The sequence below is a fragment of the Salvelinus fontinalis genome, chromosome 3, assembly GCF_029448725.1.
Source record: "Salvelinus fontinalis isolate EN_2023a chromosome 3, ASM2944872v1, whole genome shotgun sequence".
NCBI classification, from domain to species: Eukaryota; Metazoa; Chordata; class Actinopteri; order Salmoniformes; family Salmonidae; genus Salvelinus; species Salvelinus fontinalis.
In genome coordinates, this window is record NC_074667.1 from 17,006,667 (window position 1) to 17,027,098 (window position 20,432).

Genomic DNA, 20,432 nt, shown 5'->3' on the forward strand with positions numbered 1-20,432 from the left:
TATAACGTAGGTACATGACGTAATGACGCCACGTAAAATGTTGCGCCACATGTGCAACACAGCATTCTTAACCTAGCCCACAATGTCAAGAAGTCAAGCAGTCATTTGATAGAGTAAGAAAATTTCAACGAGACGACAACTCAAAGGCGAAATCCATTAACGCCAAGATAATGGTATTCATTGCCCTTGACAGTCAACCGTTCTTTGTTGTGGATGATGTTGGCTTTCGCGACTGGTCGGGCACCAGTACACATTTTTTCAGATGTTGCCCTACCGGAGTTACACAGTAATAGCGTCACTGCTATTAGCTTCACGACATCCGTTCCAATGCCGGAATGCCATTTTTGTTTGTCAAAAAAAGATACATGTCAAATAACACTATTCGACACGTTAAATAAGCTTTTAATTTGACGTCAAATAACACAGTTCTATTATAGAATGTTGTGTGTTCTGAATTTGCACATGCAAGCCAAGCACCATCACTACTATCAGTAGCGCTGTCAAAGCTGTACAAAAAAGTCTGCAAACACTGGCCACGAACGATGTGTTTACATTACCGCGTTAGTAATAAAGCATTATTTCTTCGACCGCAACTTATGGGGTAGCTAGCTAGATTTAGCTTGGTACCTAGCTTGCACCAATACAACCAGCCTGAAAACAATAACCAGTAGAAACTGCAGTCATTTTCATTATAGCAAGGATTTAGGAATCCTTGTAAGTAAGTATTATTGAACTTCAGTTCAATAAAATAAATAGCTAGCCAGCTACTTAAGCCTGTTGCCCAAAGCTAATTTTATAAGCAGCCAGCTAGCTTCATATGGCTAGTCAGGCTCGATCGGACCGGGTTATGTGTTGTGAAGCTTGCCACGATAAGGATTAGGCACAATAGTGGAGTTTGCGGTTTGCCTTCAAAATAAAAGTACCTCTTTGAAAGTGATGCAGACTAAATGTTAAACTAGGTTGGAATGTGAAGCAATGAAATGGGGAATCAGTCTAATCGGTGACACCCACAGAAAACAACTGAAGAGTTTACACAAATATTAGCGTTGTAGCTCCTATTGTGGGACTGTGAATGTGTGAAATCACCTCCCCAGTCAGCCCATTGTGTGTATTGACCTTCGTATTACACTGTACTGCTTTACCCCATTTAATTGATCCCCAATCTGTAGGTAAAGCTTTACATTGCAATATGAATGTCAATAAGTGCCTGTACTGTGCCCCTGCCCTCTCTCTCTGTCCCTAGCTAGCTCGCTATGAAAGATGCAAGGATCTGTTTTCTCGGAAATATAGCAACTAATCAGTCTCATCCGTTCCAAAAATACTGAATCTTAGTCAATTCCTAGTGGAATTAAATCTTGACACTCAGAAATGGGAGTCGAGGAATATTTTTTTTTGGAGTTGACTCTACACCACTACATCATCATCGTTAACACTGCCTGAAAAATGGCAGAGAGGCAAGCAACAACAGCGAATTCCTGTATGGCAATACTTTGAGAAGCGAAATGAGAAGGAAATGCAAACTTTGCGAGGTCGAATTTAGGTACATTAACGGTAACACGTGCAGTGCTAACTTCTTTGGGATAGTGGGCGGTATTTTGACGTCCGGATGAAAATCGTGCCCAAAGTAAACTGCCTGCTACTCATGCCCAGAAGCTAGGACTTGCATATACAGTGGGGAGAACAAGTATTTGATACACTGCCGATTTTGCAGGTTTTCCTACTTACAAAGCATGTAAAGGTCTGTAATTTTTATCATAGGTACACTTCAACTGTGAGAGACGGAATCTAAAAATCCAGAAAAAATCCAGAAAATCACATTGTATGATTTTTAAGTAATTAATTTGCATTTTATTGCATGACATAAGTATTTGATACATCAGAAAAGCAGCACTTAATATTTGGTACAGAAACCTTTGTTTGCAATTACAGAGATCATACGTTTCCTGTAGTTCTTGACCAGGTTTGCACACACTGCAGCAGGGATTTTGGCCCACTCCTCCATACAGACCTTCTCCAGATCCTTCAGGTTTTGGGGCTGTCGCTGGGCATTACGGACTTTCAGCTCCCTCTAAAGATTTTCTATTGGGTTCAGGTCTGGAGACTGGCTAGGCCACTCCAGGACCTTGAGAGGCTTCTTACGGAGCCACTCCTTAGTTGCCCTGGCTGTGTGTTTCGGGTCGTTGTCATGCTGGAAGACCCAGCTACGACCCATCTTCAATGCTCTTACTGAGGGAAGGAGGTTGTTGGCCAAGATCTTGCGATACATGGCCCCATCCATCCTCCCCTCAATACGGTGCAGTCGTCCTGTCCCCTTTGCAGAAAAGCATCCCCAAAGAATGATATTTCCACCTCCATGCTTCACGGTTGGGATGGTGTTCTTGGGGTTGTACTCATCCTTCTTCTTCCTCCAAACACGGCGAGTGGAGTTTAGACCAAAAATATATATTTTTGTCTCATCAGACCACATGAGCTTCTCCTATTCCTCCTCTGGATCATCCAGATGGTCATTGGCAAACTTCAGACGGGCCTGGACATGCACTGGCTTGAGCAGGGGGACCTTGGGTGCGCTGCAGGATTTTAATCCATGACGGCGTAGTGTGTTACTAATGGTTTTCTTTGAGACTGTGGTCCCAGCTCTCTTCAGGTCATTGACCAGGTCCTACTGTGTAGTTCTGGGCTGATCCCTCACCTTCCTCATGATCATTGATGCCCCACGAGTTGATCTTGTATGGAGTCCCAGACCGAAGGTGATTGACCGTCGTCTTGAACTTCTTCCATTTTCTAATAATTGCGCCAACAGTTGTTGCCTTCTCACCAAGCTGCTTGCCTATTGTCCTGTAGCCCATCCCAGCCTTGTGCAGGTCTACAATTTTACCCCTGATGTCCTTACACAGCTTTCTGGTCTTGGCCATTGTGGAAAGGTTGGAGTCTGTTTGATTGTGTGGACAGGTGTCTTTTATACAGTTAACAAGTTCAAACAGGTGCAGTTAATACAGGTAATGAGTGGAGAACAGGAGGGCTTCTTAAAGAAAAACTAACAGGTCTGTGAGAGCCGGAATTCTTACTGGTTGGTAGTTTATCAAATACTTATGTCATGCAATAAAATGCAAATGAATTACTTAAAAATCATACAATGTGATTTTCTGGATTTTTGTTTTCGATTCTGTCCCGCACAGTTGAAGTGTACCTATGATAAAAAATTACAGACCTCTACATGCTTTGTAAGTAGGAAACCCTGCCGATTTTGCAGGTTATCAAATACTTGTTCTCCCCACTGTAATTGGTAGATTTGGATAGAAAACCCTCTGAATTTCTAAAACTGTTAAAATAATGTCTGTGAGTATAACAGAACTGAAATAGCAGGCGAAACCCCGAGGACAACCCTGCCCCCGCCCCCTCCCCAAAAAATCATCCTACTACTGATTTCATTGGCTGGCACTTTTATAATAGGGCGAAATCGTGCCGATTGCAGTTCCTAGGGCTTCCATTAGATGTCAACAGTCTTTAGAAAGAGTTTCAGGCTGGCTTTTGGAAAAATTTGCCAGAAATTGTAGTTTTTCTAGGTGTCTCCCATTTTGGCTGTAGTGTTTCCAAGCGCATGAATGAGAGTGCGTTCTTTTGTATTTTTCTCCAGTAAAGACAATAACGATTCTCCGTCTTAAATTGTATAGTTTATTTGCATATTAGGGTACCTAATGTTTGATTATAAATGTTGATTGACTTGTTTTAATAAGTTTATTGGTAATGTTTGGGATTCATTTTGTATGCATTTTGAAGGAGGGAAACCGAGTGGATTATTGACTGAAGCGCACCAGCTAAACTGAGTTTTAATGGATATAAAGAAGGACGTTAACGAACAAAAGGACCATTTGTAATGTAACTGGGACCGTTTGGAGTGCCAACAGAAGAAGATCTTCAAAGGTAAGGCATATATTATATCGCTATTTCTGACATTCGTGTCGCAAGTCTTTGGTTGAAAATGATTTGTTATGCATTTGTGTGTGCTGGGCGCTGTCCTCAGATAATCTCATGGTTTGCTTTCGCCGTAAAGCCTTTTTGAAATCTGACACGGCGGCTGGATTATCAACAAGTTAAGCTTTATTTTGATGTATTGCACTTGTGATTTCATGAAAGTTTAATATTTCTGTAATATATTTTGAATTTGGTGCTCTGCATTTCACCATAAGTTTTCGAAATGGGACGCTAGCGTCCCACTGATCCGCAAGAAGTTTTGGCATGAATGCCAAGCATCACGTCTGGCGGAAACCGGGTACCATCCCTACTGTGAAACGTGGTGGCAGCATCATGCTATGGGGATGTTTTTCAGCGGCAGGGACTATCAGGGTTGAGGGAAAGCTGAACAGAACAAAGTACAGAGATCCTTGATGAAAACCTGCACCAGAGCGCTCAGGACCTCCGACTGGGGCAAATGTTCACCTTCCAACAGGACAACGACCCTAAGCACACAGCCAGAGCCCAGGCTTAAACCAGACCGAACATCTCTGGAGAGACCTGAAAATAGCTGTGAAAATAGCTGTGAAACGACGCTCCCCATCCAACCTGATAGAGCATGAAAGGATCTGCAGAGATGTTGGGAGAAACTCCCCAAAAACAGGTGAGCCAAGCTTGTCGCGTCATACACAAGAAGAGACCGCATTCAACCATGGAAAGATGTCTGGGAATATGGCTGAACATAAACAGTGTAGTTATTCCCTCCGCACCTCCGCAAGGCAATCAAACAAGCATAATGTCTGTATGGGGACAAAGTGGAGTCGCAATTCAACGGCTCAGACACGTGACGTATTTGGCAGGGTCTACAGGCAATTACGGACTACAAAAAGAAAACAAGCCCTGTCACGGATACCGACGTCTTGCTTCCAGACAAACGAAACACCTCCTTTGTCCACTGAGGATAATACAGTGCTACCGACGCGGCCCAATACCAAGGACTGCGGGCCCCTCCTTCTCCGTGGCCGACGTGAATAGGACATTTAAACGTGTTAACCCTCGCAAGGCTGCTGGCCTAGACGGCATCCCTAGCCGCATCCTCAGAGCATACAAAGACCAGCTGGCTGGTGTGTTTACGGACATGTTCAATCGCTCCCTATCCCAGTCTGCTGTCCCCACATGCTTCAAGATGGCCACCCTTCTTTCTGTACCCAAGAAGGCAAAGATAACTGAACTAAATTACTATCGCCCCGTAGCACTCACTTCTGTCGTCATGAAGTGCCTGGAGAGACTAGTCAAGGATCATATCACCTCCAGACTTACCTGCCAACCTAGACCCACTTCAGTTTGCATGGACCCACAGGTCCACAGACAATGCAATCGCCATCGCTATGCACACTGCCCTATCCCATCTGGACAAGAGGAATACCTATGTAAGAATGCTGTTCATTGACTAAAGCTCAGCATACAACACCATAGCACCCTCCAAGCTCATCATTAAGCTTGAGGCCCTGGGTCTCAACCCCGCCCTGTGCAATTGGGCCCAGAACTTTCTGATGGGCCACCCCTAGGTGGTGAAGGTAGGAAACATCTCCATTTCGCTGATCCTCAACACTGGGGCGCCACAAGGGTACATGGTCAGCCCCCTCCTGTACTCCCTGTTCACCCATGATTGTGTGGCCATGTACGCCTCCAACTCAGTCATCAAGTTTGCAGACGACACAACAGTAGTGGGCTTGATTATCAACAACGACGAGACAGCGTACAGGGAGTAGGTGAGGGCAGGAAAACAACCTCTCACTCAACGTCAACAAAACAAAGGAGATGATCGTGGACTTCAGGAAAGAGCAGAGGGAGCACCCCCCTATCCACATCGACGGGACAGTAGTGTAGAAGTTGGAAAGTTTTAAGTTCAACGGCGTACACATCACGGACAAATTGAAATGGTCAACCCACACAGACAGTGTGGTGAAGAAGGCGCAGCAGCGCCTCTTCAATCTCAGGAGGATGAAGAAATTCGACTTGTCACCTAAAACCCTCACAAACCTTTACAGATTCACAATTGAGAGCATCCTGTCGGGCTGTATCACGGTACCATCCTCAACCGCAAGGCTCTCCAGAGGGCGGTGTGGACAACAACCACCCGAGCCACTGCCTGTTTACCCCGCTTCCATCCAGAAGGCAAGGTCAGTACAGGTGCATCAAAGCTTGGACTGAGAGACTGAAAAACAGCTTCTATCTCAAGGCCATCAGACTGTTAAACAGCCATCACTAACACAGAGACGCTGCTGCCTACATACAGACTTGAATCATTGGCCACTTTAATAAATGGATCACTAGTCACTTAAAGTAATGACACTTTAATAATGTTTACATATCTTGCATTTCTCATCTCATATGTTTATACTGTATTTTATACCATGCATTGCATCTTGCCTATGCCGCTCGGCCATATAAATATATGTACATATTCTTATTCCATCCCTTTACATTTGTGTGTATTAGGTAGTTGTTGTAAAATTGTTAGATTACTTGTTAGATATGACTGCACTGTCGGAACTAGAAGCACAAGCATTTCACTACACTCGCATTAACATCTGCTAACCATGTGTATGTGACCAATACATTTTGATTTGAACTTTAGGCTGTAATTGCTGCCAAACGTGCTCCAACAAAGTACTGCGTAAAGGGTCTGAATACTTATGTAAATTATATATTTCAGTAATTTTTTTTATTTGTTTTTGCTTTGTCATTATGGAGTATTGTGTGTAGATTGATTGCAGGAATTATTTTTGGGTATAAGCCTGTAACATAACATGTGGGAAAAGTCAAGGGGTCTGACTACTTTCCGAATGCGCAGTAGTAGAATTCGATGCACACTTTTCCACAATGCATTGGAAGAGGTTTGCTGCGAATGATAGGCCCTAGTTCTCTTCAAGTAGTCAAACTTATTTGGGGAGATGCCTGACGCTTCTACCGTGGTGTTCAAATGTAGGCTAAGTAGCTTTTTGTTCTCTTTAAAGTGATCATGAGTATTGCATCACAGGCTAGCTACATCTTTGAAAACAGAAGTGTTATTTTCTGTTTTCTCACTGAAAAGTCTTTCTTGTTCTCTTGTCAGAGCTTATAAACTAAATACTAAAACATCTTTTGATTTCTGAATGTGTCGGCACCAGGGACTCGGGATGTGGCTGCGTTATTGATGTCATGTTAATCAGGCGTATGGATTGTTTTAGTTTGGTAGGCTAGTCTACCTATTTAATTTAGCAGTCATTCTGATCTTGTTTCCAATGATCAGTGCTTTACTTTTTTATTAGGTTGCAGTCTGGCGGTTCTGAATTTGCGATGCACCTGACTATCAAAATTTTTCTGTGCAATAGCATTTTGATTATAATTTTTGAAAAGTTTTGGTGTGTGTAAGTAATAGGCTTTGATTTAATTCATATGTGGTAGCACTTTGGTTTCACTAATAAATATGTTGAAATGTCTTCTATCCTATTTTTTATTTTTTTTAATTACTGATGGGATACATGGTCTGCTACGTTATAGGTCAAATGTGTAATTATGCCTATAACTCCATTCCTATTCTATTCAAAGTTTAGAGAAATTAATCAAATTGGAAATGAGCTATTTTCAGGCTGGTTAGTGCGATGCATGTCTGTTGAATTTGGAAAAATCCACCCACACACGGCCGCACCGCAACTACTTAGCCAATCAGGAGCCGCTACTCCGTGATGTATTGTTGTCTCTACCTTCTTGCCCTTTGCTGTTGTCTGTGCCCAATAATGTTTGTACCATGTTTGTTGTTGCTACCATGCTGTGTTGTCATATGTTGCTGCTTTGCTATGTTGTTGTCTTAGGTCTCTCTCTTGATGTTGTCTCTTGTCGTGATGCATGTTTTGTCCTATATTTTAATTTAATTATATATTTTTTTATCCCTGTCCCCGCAGGAGGCTTTTTTTCCTTTTTAGGCTGTCATTGTAAATAAGAATTTGTTCTTAACTGACTTGCCTAGTTAAATAAAATAAAATACTGCAGTGCAGGCCGTGGCATACTGTATAATTTTTACTGAACGGTACATGCTAAATAGTGTGCAACAATGAGTAAATAGTATGCAGTTTAATTATGTAGTATGCTAGTATGGGTATTCGGACACAGCCAATGTCTTTAGGGGGGTAGCATGGGGGAAACGTTGACCTGACTGCAGTTGTGGCCATCGGCAGCTCAGAAGGCTGTATTGATTCATAGGGAATTTGATTGCAGGCAGCTTCTGTGTGGTCGACAGAGTTGGCTTGCATGCGAGTACACTGCAGCACGTCACTAGGGGCTGCGTGTATGTGCCGCCGTGCATTTGTGTGTGTGTATGCAGTCGCTAGTACATGGGATACGTAGAGCCATGAAGCCTCAGAACAGTGTGCCAGCAGCTTTGGGATGCTGGAGACAGGAGCCTGGATGGATTTGACAGGGATAGTGACAGACCGAAGGCATGGAAGGGAGTGGTATGGAGGAAAATTATTTTGTCTCTTATTTTTGAGTAAGACATGTTCCTGGCTTTATGGTCTTTTTCAGTTTTTGCGCTGCCAGTTTGGCTGTTTGCAGCCTTGCCCATTGTTTGCAAACTGGTGAACGTTCTATGAGTGGGTTAAGACCTCAGCGTGCTTCAGTTCGGTTGGCGCCTAGTTGAGCTCGGCTAGGCGAACCGAACGAGTGTACTCGCATAAGACCCTCGCCTGAATTTTTTTTTAAAGCGGCAATAGAATCTGTCATTCATTTTGACGTTTTTGCTGAGGAGATCTTAGTCACGCAATTTTGCATCTGACTTGGATGTTTGTGCAGTTTTTCTCAAGTGAAAACATTTGCACGAGCACGAGTCATCTCTCATTGAATAACAACAAGCACTTTTGAAGAATCCCTACTGTTGACCAATCGCTGATGATGGGGCGTAGACTTCGGCTACTGACTTCTGCTTGCCTGGTGAAAAATGTAGTGTGCCTGAACAGCCGGAAAAACCCTTGCCGAAGTCCAAAACGAACAAAAACGTGACTAAATGTTGTCGTAATATATGCACAAACTGTTTTGTCTGGAAAGCATGTGGACACCTTTAGCAGGTGTCATGTACATCATAAGTGCAGTGGTTCGTCCTTTAAATGTTGCAGTGTACTGCAGCACAGCTTGTCGTGGAGCCACTAGTTTGGCTCCACGACAAGTTTGCTAGTTTGCTAGTTTGACCACAAGTGGGCATCTTCGAGAAGCATTTGATAGCCTTCAATAGTTGCAGAACTAGAGAATTTTCAACTTTTTTTGTAAGAACATTGTATATGGGACGGATTTTAAGAAATTTTGCTTAGTTAATTTGATTAATATTATGGTATTTATATTCCAAGAAAAACGAAAAACCCAGAAAATATTGCGCTGTACAATGGGAGTAGGCCACAGTACTTTTAATTAGCTAAAGAATCCCTTTGTCGTGCGGGCAAGTGGGAGACGGGTTCAATTCCCCGATGGGGAGGAAGAAGTAGACAGTCCTTTTTAAGTAAGAATTTGTTCTTAACTGACTTGCCTGGTTAAATAAAGGTTACACTAAGAGCTTAACATTTCTACACCATAATTGTAGTCTAACCAAGACCCGAGCAGAGATTCAGTCAAAATAAAACATCTCATTGATTTATCAAGACCAGTCCCCATGCTTGTCTCAGAGCAGTGCAAAACATTGTAGGCTATTCCTTCAAATCCTATTGCTTCTAACTTCAATATGATCTTTAAATAAGACCTACACCACTTTTAACAGCACATTACTCAACACTAGTGAGATTCATGTCGCTTACGGTAGGCGCACAGTGTGTCAAAAAATATGACGTGACTTTCCGCCAATAATTACAAATAGAGGATTGGATTATTGGAGGATTCTAAATGCAAACCAAAAGCCGCCTCATGAGTCTCCCGGTGGCAGCCGGCACAGGTATCTGTAGCAACTCATTTTGCATTGGGGAGGCCCCATCCACAAAGTATCAAAATACAGAGTCTCCAAAATGGCCTCCAACGTATTTAATTTAAAAAAAAATTTGTGAAGGCCAAAACATTTATTTAAGTTTTTAGAGGGAGAGAAATTCTTGGCCAATTGTGCGCCACCCTATAGGACTCCCAATCAAGGTCGGATGTGATACATAATAGGGGATACAGCTGGAGAAGGCAATCCCATTGTGCGCCACTCGGGAGCCATGACCAATATGACCAATATATATTGTCCTGCTAATAACAGGGTTAATAATATATCTGTGAGAATATCCAAGGGGCTTTTATATAATTCTAAATTAATAATCGCTTTGTTTAAAAATAATATTTTGGAGATGATTTAGATTTTCGTACAACGTGATCGGTCGGGATTGGGCTACACTACTACAGTAAGAGTAAAATAATAAAAACCTTATTGTAACAACAGTTTTAGTAAGTAATACTGAAGTCGTGCACAATTATCAGTTTCTGTTTAGGTTGTCAGTTAGAGACACAGGAGAGCCAAAAGCATAATCAGTGCTCCCCCTTGTAATCAACTCCCCCTCTCTGCGCTGGTCCAGAGCAATGAAGTGGTGACACAGGGTACCGTACTAAATCACAAATTACCTCTAAGTACCGCAGCATAGTCGCAAAACTTTTAGAGGAGCAACCACTGTACCATGGTATGTTTTCATGTTCTATTAATGACTTTCTGTCTAGGCTATATGAATTGTAGAAAACCCTTACAGTGCTCCTGGGCATTTTCTTTCCGCTCTCGCTAACTCAGAAACTCTGGGACATCTTTTCACCTTGCAGAGGAAGGGTAACAATTTTTTTAAATTTTTAAGTACCGTTCCCCAGATCTGTGCCTCAACACAATCCTGTCTCGGAGCTCTACTGACAATTCCTTCGACCTCATGGCTTGGTTTTTGCTCTGACATGCACTGTCAACTGTGGGACCTTTTATATAGACAGGTGTGTGCCTTTCCAAATCATGTTCAATGAATTGAATTTACCACTAGTGGACGCCAATCAAGTTGTAGAAACATCTCAAGGAAGATCAATGGAAACAGGATGTACTTGAGCTCAATTTTGAGTCTCATAGCAAAGGGTCTGAATACTTATGTAAATATGTTATTTCTGTTTTTTATTTTTAAATCTGCAAAAAATCTAAACCTGTTTTCACTTTGTCATCATGGGGTATTGTGTGTAGAATCATTATTTAATCAATTTTAGAATAAGGCTCTAATGCAACAAAATGTGGAGGGGTCTGAATATTTTCCGAATGCACTGTATCAGGAGTTCACTAGCTATAGAATGAAGCACATGCAACCTTTACCTTCAATTCATTTCTTTCCAACTCTTTCTTCCCCCTCCTTGCCTTTTTTGACCTCACACTCACAAGGCAGGCAATACGCTTGACCTCATCTTTACTACAGACTGTTCACCTACTAATCTCACCCCCATCCAGGTCTCTGATCACTACTTTGTTTCCTTTTCTGTCTGCCTCTAGCTACTCAGCCCCTACCCAGATGGCCATGCACCATTGCAATCTTCGCTGTCTCTCTCCTACTACTCTCTCCTCTTCTATCTTTTCTCTCCCGTCTGCTATATCCTTCTGCCTCTTCGACCTTACTCTCCTTCCTTTCCGCATCCTATGACTCGCACTGTCCCCTTTCCTCCCGGACGGCTCCGCTCTCCCCTCCGGGCTGAGTGACTGTTTACAGAACAGGGCTACAGGCAGGCAGCTGAGCGATAATTGAGAAAAACTAAACTTCCAGAGGACCTATCAACCTTCCACTCCCTCTTCTCTACCTCTGTATGCGCTGCTAAAGCCACTTTCTATTACTCTAAATTTCAAGCTTCTGCCTCCAAACCTAGGAAACGTTTCTTCCTTCTCCCTCCTTATTCCTCTACCCCCTCCCTCCTCCCTTTCTGCGGATGACTGTCAACCACTTTGAAAAGAAAGTTGACGACATCCTTGCCTCATTCACTCAGCCTATTGAGTTAATTTGTCCCATTCACACAGAACTACCCTACGCCTTGACCTCTTTCTCCCTTCTCTCTCCAGATCCTGCTACTAGTGAGGTCCGTACGCCTGACAACTTGCCCGCTCGACCACATCCCCTTCTCCCTTTTCCAGACCATCTCAGGAGACCTTCTCCCAATACTTACTTCCCTCATCAACTCATCCCTGACCACTGGCTGCATCCCCTCTGACTTCAAAATGGTCCAGAGTTGCTCCCCTTCTCAAGAAACCAACACTCGACCCCTCTGACATCAAAAACTACAGACCATTATCCGTTCCTTATTTTCTTACCAAAAAACATGACACGTGCTGTCTGACCAACTCTCTCACTCATAACGATCTTCTTGAACCTAAGCAGTCAGGTTTCAAGATGGGTCACTCAACCGAGACTGCTCTTCTCTGTGTGTCGGAGGCTCTCCGCACTGCCAAAGCTGACTCTCTCCTCTGTTCTCATCCTCCTAGATCTATCTTCTGCCTTCGACACCGTGAACCATCAGATCCTTCTCTCCACCCTGTCAGGGCTGGGCGTCTCAGGCTCTGTACACTCTTGGATTGCATCCTGCCTGGCAGGCCGCTCCTACCAGGTGACATGGAGAGGATCTGTGTCTGCACCACGTACTCTCACTACCGGTGTCACCTAGGGCTCGGTTCTAAGCCCCCTCCTCTTTTCTATATACACCAAGTCAATCTGCTCCATCATATTCTCACATGGTCTCTCCTATCATTGCTATGCGGATGACACTCAACTTATTTTCTCCTTCCCCCTGCGTGCCTGGCAAATATCTCAGCTTGGATGTCGGCACTCAAGCTCAACCTCGACAAGATGGAGCTGCTCTTCCTCCCTGGGAAGGCCTGCCCGATCCAAGACCTCTCCATCACGATTGACAACTCCAGGGTGTCCCCTTCCCAGAGTGCAAAGAACCTTGGCCTGACCCTGGAGAATACCCTTTCATTCTCTGAAAACATCATAGCATTGACTCGCTCCTACAGGCTCATTCTCTACAACATCTGTAGAGTACGACCCTACCTCACACAGGAGCGGCGCAGGTCCTAATCCAGGCACTTGTCCTCTCCCGTCTGGACTACTGCAATTCGCTGTAGACTGGGCTCCCCGCTTGTGCCATCAAACCCCTGTAACTTAGGCTGCAGCCCGCCTGGTGTTCAACTTTCCAAAGTTCTCCCATGTCACCCCGCTCCTCTGTACACTCCGCTGGCTCGCATCCACTACAAGACCATGGTACTTGCCTACGGAGCAGAAAGAGGGCCTGCCCCTCCCCACCTTCAGGCTATGCGGAAACCAAACACCCTAACCAGAGTACCCGGTTCTGCCACCTCTGATCTCATGACTTTTTCCCTTCTTACTAGATCTGGCTTTGCTGATAGCTACTTTATTGAGGAACAATTTACATAATATGACTGTGATATGTGTTGTCCCACTTAGCTATCTTAAAATTAATGCACTAACTGTAAGTCGCTCTGGATAAGAGTGTCTGCTAAATTACTAAAATGTAATGTAGTTTTGTATGCTGTTGCTGTATAGATTACTGTATAGATTACTGTGTTTTGCTACCACCAGGTACTGCTAATGTCTATACATATTGTATACTATGCTAGTTCACTGCTAATGTACATAGTGTGATTATGGTGCTACGTCCTGCTCGCTAGCCCAGTGCTATTAGCCGCTACATGCTAATCCGTAGTCATTTATATTGTGTACATTACAGCTATAGCTGTTGCATAGCGGTGCTATTATTGTTAGCCTGTGCTACATGCCTCATTGCTATTAGCCTTTGCTGATGTGTAATAGATTCCCTGTTCTGTTCCATTACAGAAAACCACTTCACTTTCATCTATTCCATCAGTCTTCTTCCTATTGCCGTGTGTGTATGTGTCTTTTTGTTGTGTGGTAATAAATGTGTGTTCTGTACATCTGTCTCCTACTGGTCATTCACCCTTCCAACTCGAGGGCCCAGGCCGATTTGTACCTATAATTTAAACTTTTGAGACCTCCACTATTTGGTGGCACTCTTTTTCATGAATGCTGAACCTGTGTGTTTTCCATCTCACAATCCTAAGAGCTCCATTCAAGGTGTGTGTGTGGAATTTGACTATCTGACCAAGGCTGTGTCCTAATGACAGTGGTTGGCCGTCTCTCTTTCAATGGTTCAACCAAGCCTGAAGACTGGAAAAAGCAGCTGTTGACCGATGCATGCTATCGGGTAGCGTCTGTCCAATCAAATGCTAAATGGAGGAAATGCCAAATAGTCCCGCGAGCTGGCAACGAAAGAGTTACCACAGAGACTGCGTGTTTACGTTGCTGCTTCCCGCAGCTTGGTACAGACCCTGTTTCCGTGGCAACAGTCCTGATTCCAACTGGCGCTTGGGAGTCTGTTTCATTGACATTATCCTCATACCTGCATGAGGCAGGCTGCAAATAAACGCAGCGCGGCAGAAATTGCATGTCTAAGTCGTCCCATATACCCCTCCACATGTGCTCTGCCTAGGTTTATAAATAACATGTTGCTCAAAATGGGCCCGCAACGATATTAGCCAATATCACATGAATCGTGCCATATCTGCCTTCTCTACACACAATTATCTGCTGGTAGTGATTCAGTGCTCATGGATACAATTGGTGAAGCTATAAGAACATTATATTGTTGCTATATTTAAACTCAAGGACTTCTCTCTGACCTTGTGTCCTTGAGTTTTAATGAGTTCTGGGTCTACTTTTGTATCTTTGTAGCTGTAAAAGTACACCTCTTGGCATGAGTCTTGAATAAAGTTATGGTTTCATGTGCTCATAATTTTGTAACAATATTAACACAAAAGCATTTAGGAACAGATTTAGTCAAATTGGGTCAGACTCCGACACCCTGGTGATGCATGCCGTTTTCACATGTGTGTTTGACCTTCACTAATGGATTGATTCAGCTCGTGTACAGATGGCTATGCATGCCAAAATCATGTTTAATATCTGGACACCCCCATAACAAATAATGCCCCCTACCCCACAACGTCAGGGTTGTGCACATCTTTACTATATCACAGAATTGGTAGACCAGCGCGGGCCCTCTTGACTGACATCTTTCATTTCAAGGGCTAGTCATAATGTGTCATGGGAAGGGGTATAGATTTTATTTCTCCGTATAATTAACTGTATTATGACAGCCCAGCAGTGCATTTGAGGAAGGGAGAGGGGAACATGGGAATGCAGAGGATTGAACAGAAATTCAGAACAGCAAAGGAATTCTGAGAATGGCATTAAATATTTCAGAGGATTTGCAGGCTTTGGGGTTTTAACCTCTAATTTGATACATAAACATTTGTCATGTGTCAAATTTTACTGAGAAAGACTACAATTAAAGAAACCCCAGTGGTAAAATCATAGACATTTCTGGTGATTTAGTTATTTTCTAAAGCCATTGTGTAATGATTCTGAACAATGACTGGATTTGCATTTGCAGTAAGCCCACAGTTGTTTACTCTCATTATGAGTGGAAGATAGAGGCATGACACCCATTTTATTATTTTATCTTGGGTATTTTCATTGAGTCATTAACACATCTTCTTGTTTTCTTCCAGATGTCTACCATCCACTTACTAAAGCACACTCCAGCTACAGCAGCCTCTACTGCCACTGACCAAAATGCACAAACTCCATTTCCCAGCGGACCTTTAGGCTCCAAGGACCAGATCAGGGTCCTAGGAGGCGGGCAGATCAATCACTGCATGTCCCACGCCAAGCACCCCAGGATGGGCGAGGCGGGCACTAGTTCAGGCAGCCTCAGCCCCTGCGCCCCCTCGTCACCCCTCAATAGCGAGGAGGACGATGGAGGGGGTGGGCGGCGGGCGAAGAAGAAACGAAAGAAAAAGGACAAAAAGGGCGAGCCTGGTGCCGCCTGGCAGCACAAGGGCTCGGAGAAGGACAACAAACCAAAGAAAAAGAGGCAGCAGAAAGAAGGGAAGGAGCTGCTGCCATGCAAGTCTAAGGCGCCCAAGAAGTTGGAGGTCAAGGTGAAGGAGGCGAAGTCACCGAAAGAGGCACCAAAAGAGGTGAAGAGAGGGAGGAAACCCAAGGTCCAGGTGCAGGCCCCGCCTCTGGCCAAGCCCCCCGCAGAATGCAAGAGCGCCCCAGCTCCTCCCAGGCAGAGGGGCCGCAAACCCAGGTGAGGGGCTTTTTACCACTAGTGCTTTCACTCAGTTTCTCGATTGATGGGTCACAACCAGGTTCTCTTGGGTGGGTTGCGGTTAAGACTTGGTTGTATTTAGTTAGAGACATGGTTGTGTTTTTCTAGTGGGGTGTAATACAATTACATTCATTTAGGTGGGTTATAACTCAATGTTTAGAAGTCAGATTCACTGCTGTAACTCTGCTTCAACTCCCCTCAGTTGGAGAGATGGGATTTTCCCCAAAGGGGAGATTTTTCCAGGTTGTACCATGTCCTTGAACCTTTGTTTTAGGTGATGTAGTCGTGGGAGTTGGGAGTTAATATTTGTCCGGTGCTAATATTTAGCAAAATTCTGTGATCTGGTTGGAATTTCCGCAGCAGAGTGAGGGGCGTTTTCCTAATCACTCTGCAGGATGGACGGATTTGAGATATGAATACTGTGGGTAACTTTTTTAAAACCTATGCACTCATCTACACTCCAAAAAATAACATAACCAAGAAAAGAAAATGTCCCACTCATCCAGCTGTGGATATTCTCTGCTAGTATAGCTGCTGAGATGTGAGGAGGTAAGGCGTTAAACACACAGTGCAGGCATGACCCACTGGTCAATTGAGTACGGATTACAAACACTCCAACCATAGAAATAAAATTACTAGAATAGACATTCTCTAGTATTTATATGGTGCCAACCCTGCTGTGCCTCTACAGAGAGCAAGTCCTACAAGGGCCGGTACCAGTGGAGAAGAAGAAAAAGGGAAAGAGGAAAAGCGTGGCTGTCCTCCAGGAGGCTGGAGAGAGCGACGACGCGGCCTCCCTGTCCACGCTGGTCGTGGGGGGAGAGGAGAGCATCGACCCCCTTGACAACACTGTGAGGAACTGACTAACAGCATGAGGGCTGGGGGAAGGGCAGGATAGGCTGAGTGACACTTGCTTCTCTAAAACCTCACTATTACAATGTTTTTTATGTAGTAGTGTACATTAGTATAGCTGTGTGTGTATAATTTGTGTAGCCTATACTGTATTCTTAGATTTTCAGTTTACTTGAAAGCGGTGGTTTATTTAACACCACAATCTACGTACTTATCATGCTGACACTCCCCAAGTAACACATTTTATCAGTATACAGTATTTATCTACGTACAATAGCTATTGCTTGAATCGATTACACTAAGTTAACCCAAACCACCCCTCAACCACCCTCTATATTTTTTCTCTGGTAGAAGCGTCGCTCAGGGCGACAGGTGAAGCGCAGAAAGTACAACGAGGACCTGGACTTCAAGGTGGTAGATGATGACGGGGAGACCATCGCCGTGCTGGGGACAGGCCGTATCCCTGCCCTCAACGCTGCCACTCTCGCCTGGCAGGCTGAGGTAGCAATCTTGTTCTTTGTCTTTGGCCATGTCTGAATAGTCGTACTATCATCCTAATAGGCCTTTTGTGTATGCCAAAAAGGTTTTTTTTTTTTTTTGACTTTTCATCTAGTATGAATTCGTTGCACTATTGAGGAAGAGAATTGTCTTTTCAGACACACGTGTTTGACAACAGCTGATTATGTCATGCTCATTTAGACTTTTCATCTAGTATGAATTCGCTGCACTATTGATTAAGAGAATCATCTTTTGACAACAGCTGATTATCAGATAAGAGAACGAGCTGTACCAAAATGAATGAATGGAGGGGATCAACCCAATTGCGCATTAGATGATGACTTCTCATTGTGGATGACTCTATGTTTGTTGCTTTTTGCAGTGGTTCTTAAACCAGTCCTCAGGGACGCCCAGCCATTCCATGTATTTGATCTATTCCAGAGCTAGCACACCTGATTCAACTTGCCAACTAATCATCAAGCCCTTGATGAGGTAGTTCAGGTGGTCCCAAGGAGAGGTTTGAGAACTAGTAGCTTACTGCATACGATTTTACTAAATAGTATTTTTTTAGTATGGTTTATACCTTTAGTAAGTAGTTGGCTGCAAAGATTTTGGACACAGCCACAGTCTCTCCTCTCCCCCTCTCTCTGCTGTGCCCAACTTCTGTCCCCCTCAGTAAGGCCAAACACACTCTTACCCTGCGTAAGTAATCCCCTCTCTCCCCTCTGTCACAGGAGCCCCCTGAAGATGAGGCAAACATCATTGAGAAAATCCTGTCGGTTCGAACTGCGAAGAAAGAGGTACACCGCCCGACACGCACACGTTCCCCCTATAATTATTTTCAGCAGTGGATGCCGAGATTTATTTTGTTGAACAACTGAAGGTCACTTCTGGTGACTTTAAAAAAAAAAAATACATTCTACTCCAGTTTATCTTCCTTTGAAACTCTTCTGAAAATCGTGGACAGTTTAATTGTATCTCTTGAGCTCAATGACATCACCAGCCAGTTAATCTGTATATTAACCCAAAAAACGATTTAGCTAGTGTAACTTTACTGTATCTTAGCTAACAAGTATTACACACATCTATTAATAAGGTTAGCTACACTTGCAGGATTACAAGCTAGCTAGCTAGATACCTTGGCTTCTCGGATGATCTGATGAGAATCTGAGGAAGATATGTGACTTGTCCCTCGGATCTTAAACGAAGGTCCTGGCAAAAAAATATATATTCAGTACCAGTTAAGTTTGGACACCTACTCATTCAAGTGTTTTTCTTTATTTTGACAATTTTCTATATTGTAGAATAATAGTGAAGACATCAAAACTATGAAATAACACATGGAATCGTGTAGTAACCAAATATGTGTTAAACAAATCAAAATATATTTTATGTTTGAGATTCTTCAAAGTAGCGACCCTTTTTCAGCTTTGCACACTCTTGGCATTTTCAGTCACCTGGAATGCATTTGAATTAACAGGTGTGCCTTGTTAATTTGTGGAATTTCTTTCCTCAATGCATTTGAGCCAATTAGTTACTTTAAAACATGAAGGTCAGTCAATGTGCAGTCGCAAAAACCATCAAGCGCTATGATGAAACTGGCTCTCATGAGGACCGCCACAGAAAAAGAAGATCCAGACTTATCTCTGCTGTAGAGGATAAGTTCATTGGAGTTACCAGCCTCAGAAATTGAAGCCCAAATAAATGCAGAGTTCAAGTACCAGAAACATCTCAACATCAGCTGTTCAAAGGAGACTTCATGAATCAGGCCTTCATGGGCGAATTGCTGCAAAGAAACCACTTCTATTGGACAACAATAAGAAGAGACTTGCTTGGGCCAAGAAACGCGAGCAATGGATATTAGACCGGTGGAAGTCTGTCTTTGGTCTGATTAATCCAAATTTGAGATTTTTGGTTCCTACCGCCGTGTCTTTGTGAGATGCAGAATAGGTGAACGGATGATCTCCACATGTGTGGTTCCCACCGTGAAGAAAGGAGGAGGTGTGGGGGTGCTTTGCTGGTGACAGTCGTGATTTATTTATAATTCAAGGCACACTTAACCAGCAAGGCTACCACAGCATTGTGCAGCGATACGCCATCCCATCTGGTTTGCTCTTAGTGGGACTGTCATTTGTTTTTAACAGGACAATGACCCAACACACCTCCAGGCGGTGTAAGGGCTATTCAACCAATAAGGGGAGAGATGGATCAGATGATCTGGCCTCTACAATCACCGACCTCAACCCAATTGAGATGGTTTGGGATGAGTTGGACCGCAGAGTGAAGGAAAAGCAGCCAACAAGTGCTCAGCATATGTGGGAACTCCTTCAAGACTGTTGGAAAAGCATTCCTCATGAAGCTGGTTGAGCGCATGCTGAGAGTGTGCAAAGCTGTCATCAAGGCAAAGGTTGGCTACTTTGAAGAATCTAAAATATATTTTGATTTAACACTTTATTGGTTACTTCATGATTCCATATGTGTTATTTCATAGTTTTGATGTCTTCACTATTATTCTACAACGTAGAAAATAGGGAAAATAAAGAAAAACCCTTGAATGAGTAGGTGTGTCAACTTTTGACTGGTACTGTGTGTGTGTGAATATGTCACTCTAACAACAAGGTGTCTGTGGATTAGCAACATGTTTGTATACTTTATTTGATGTTTTAGTTTTTCTCTAGTTTTTTTCTCTTTTCTTTCCAGGCATCCCCTGAGGAGACACCTGAGGAGTCAGAGGAGTTCTATGTCAAGTACAGAAATTTGTAAGTGTGCTTAGCAAGGTGGAAGGCCACGGGGACAGTGATTATCTGATAACAGACATTCTGTAGCATCAAATAGTCCCAATTCCTTTGAAGAATTCGTTGTGTATGACATATTATAGCTCTCGAGAGGTTTTCAAAGCTGCGCCCAATCAAAAGGAGGATTTT

At 43.4% G+C, this 20,432-nt stretch overlaps 1 protein-coding gene across 10 annotated transcripts in view; it reads left to right on the forward strand.

Annotated features, from left to right (window-relative positions):
- The window catches only part of chd6 (chromodomain helicase DNA binding protein 6), a 119,395-nt gene that overhangs the window by 22,253 nt on the left and 76,710 nt on the right, over positions 1–20,432 (forward strand). For all 10 annotated transcript variants that reach the window (XM_055907957.1, XM_055907947.1, XM_055907966.1 and 7 more), the window contains exons 3-7: positions 15,554–16,137; positions 16,850–17,009; positions 17,362–17,511; positions 18,243–18,308; positions 20,209–20,267. In XM_055907957.1, coding sequence (XP_055763932.1) covers positions 15,554–16,137; positions 16,850–17,009; positions 17,362–17,511; positions 18,243–18,308; positions 20,209–20,267 — 1,019 coding nt within the window. The remainder of the gene's footprint in view (positions 1–15,553; positions 16,138–16,849; positions 17,010–17,361; positions 17,512–18,242; positions 18,309–20,208; positions 20,268–20,432) is intronic.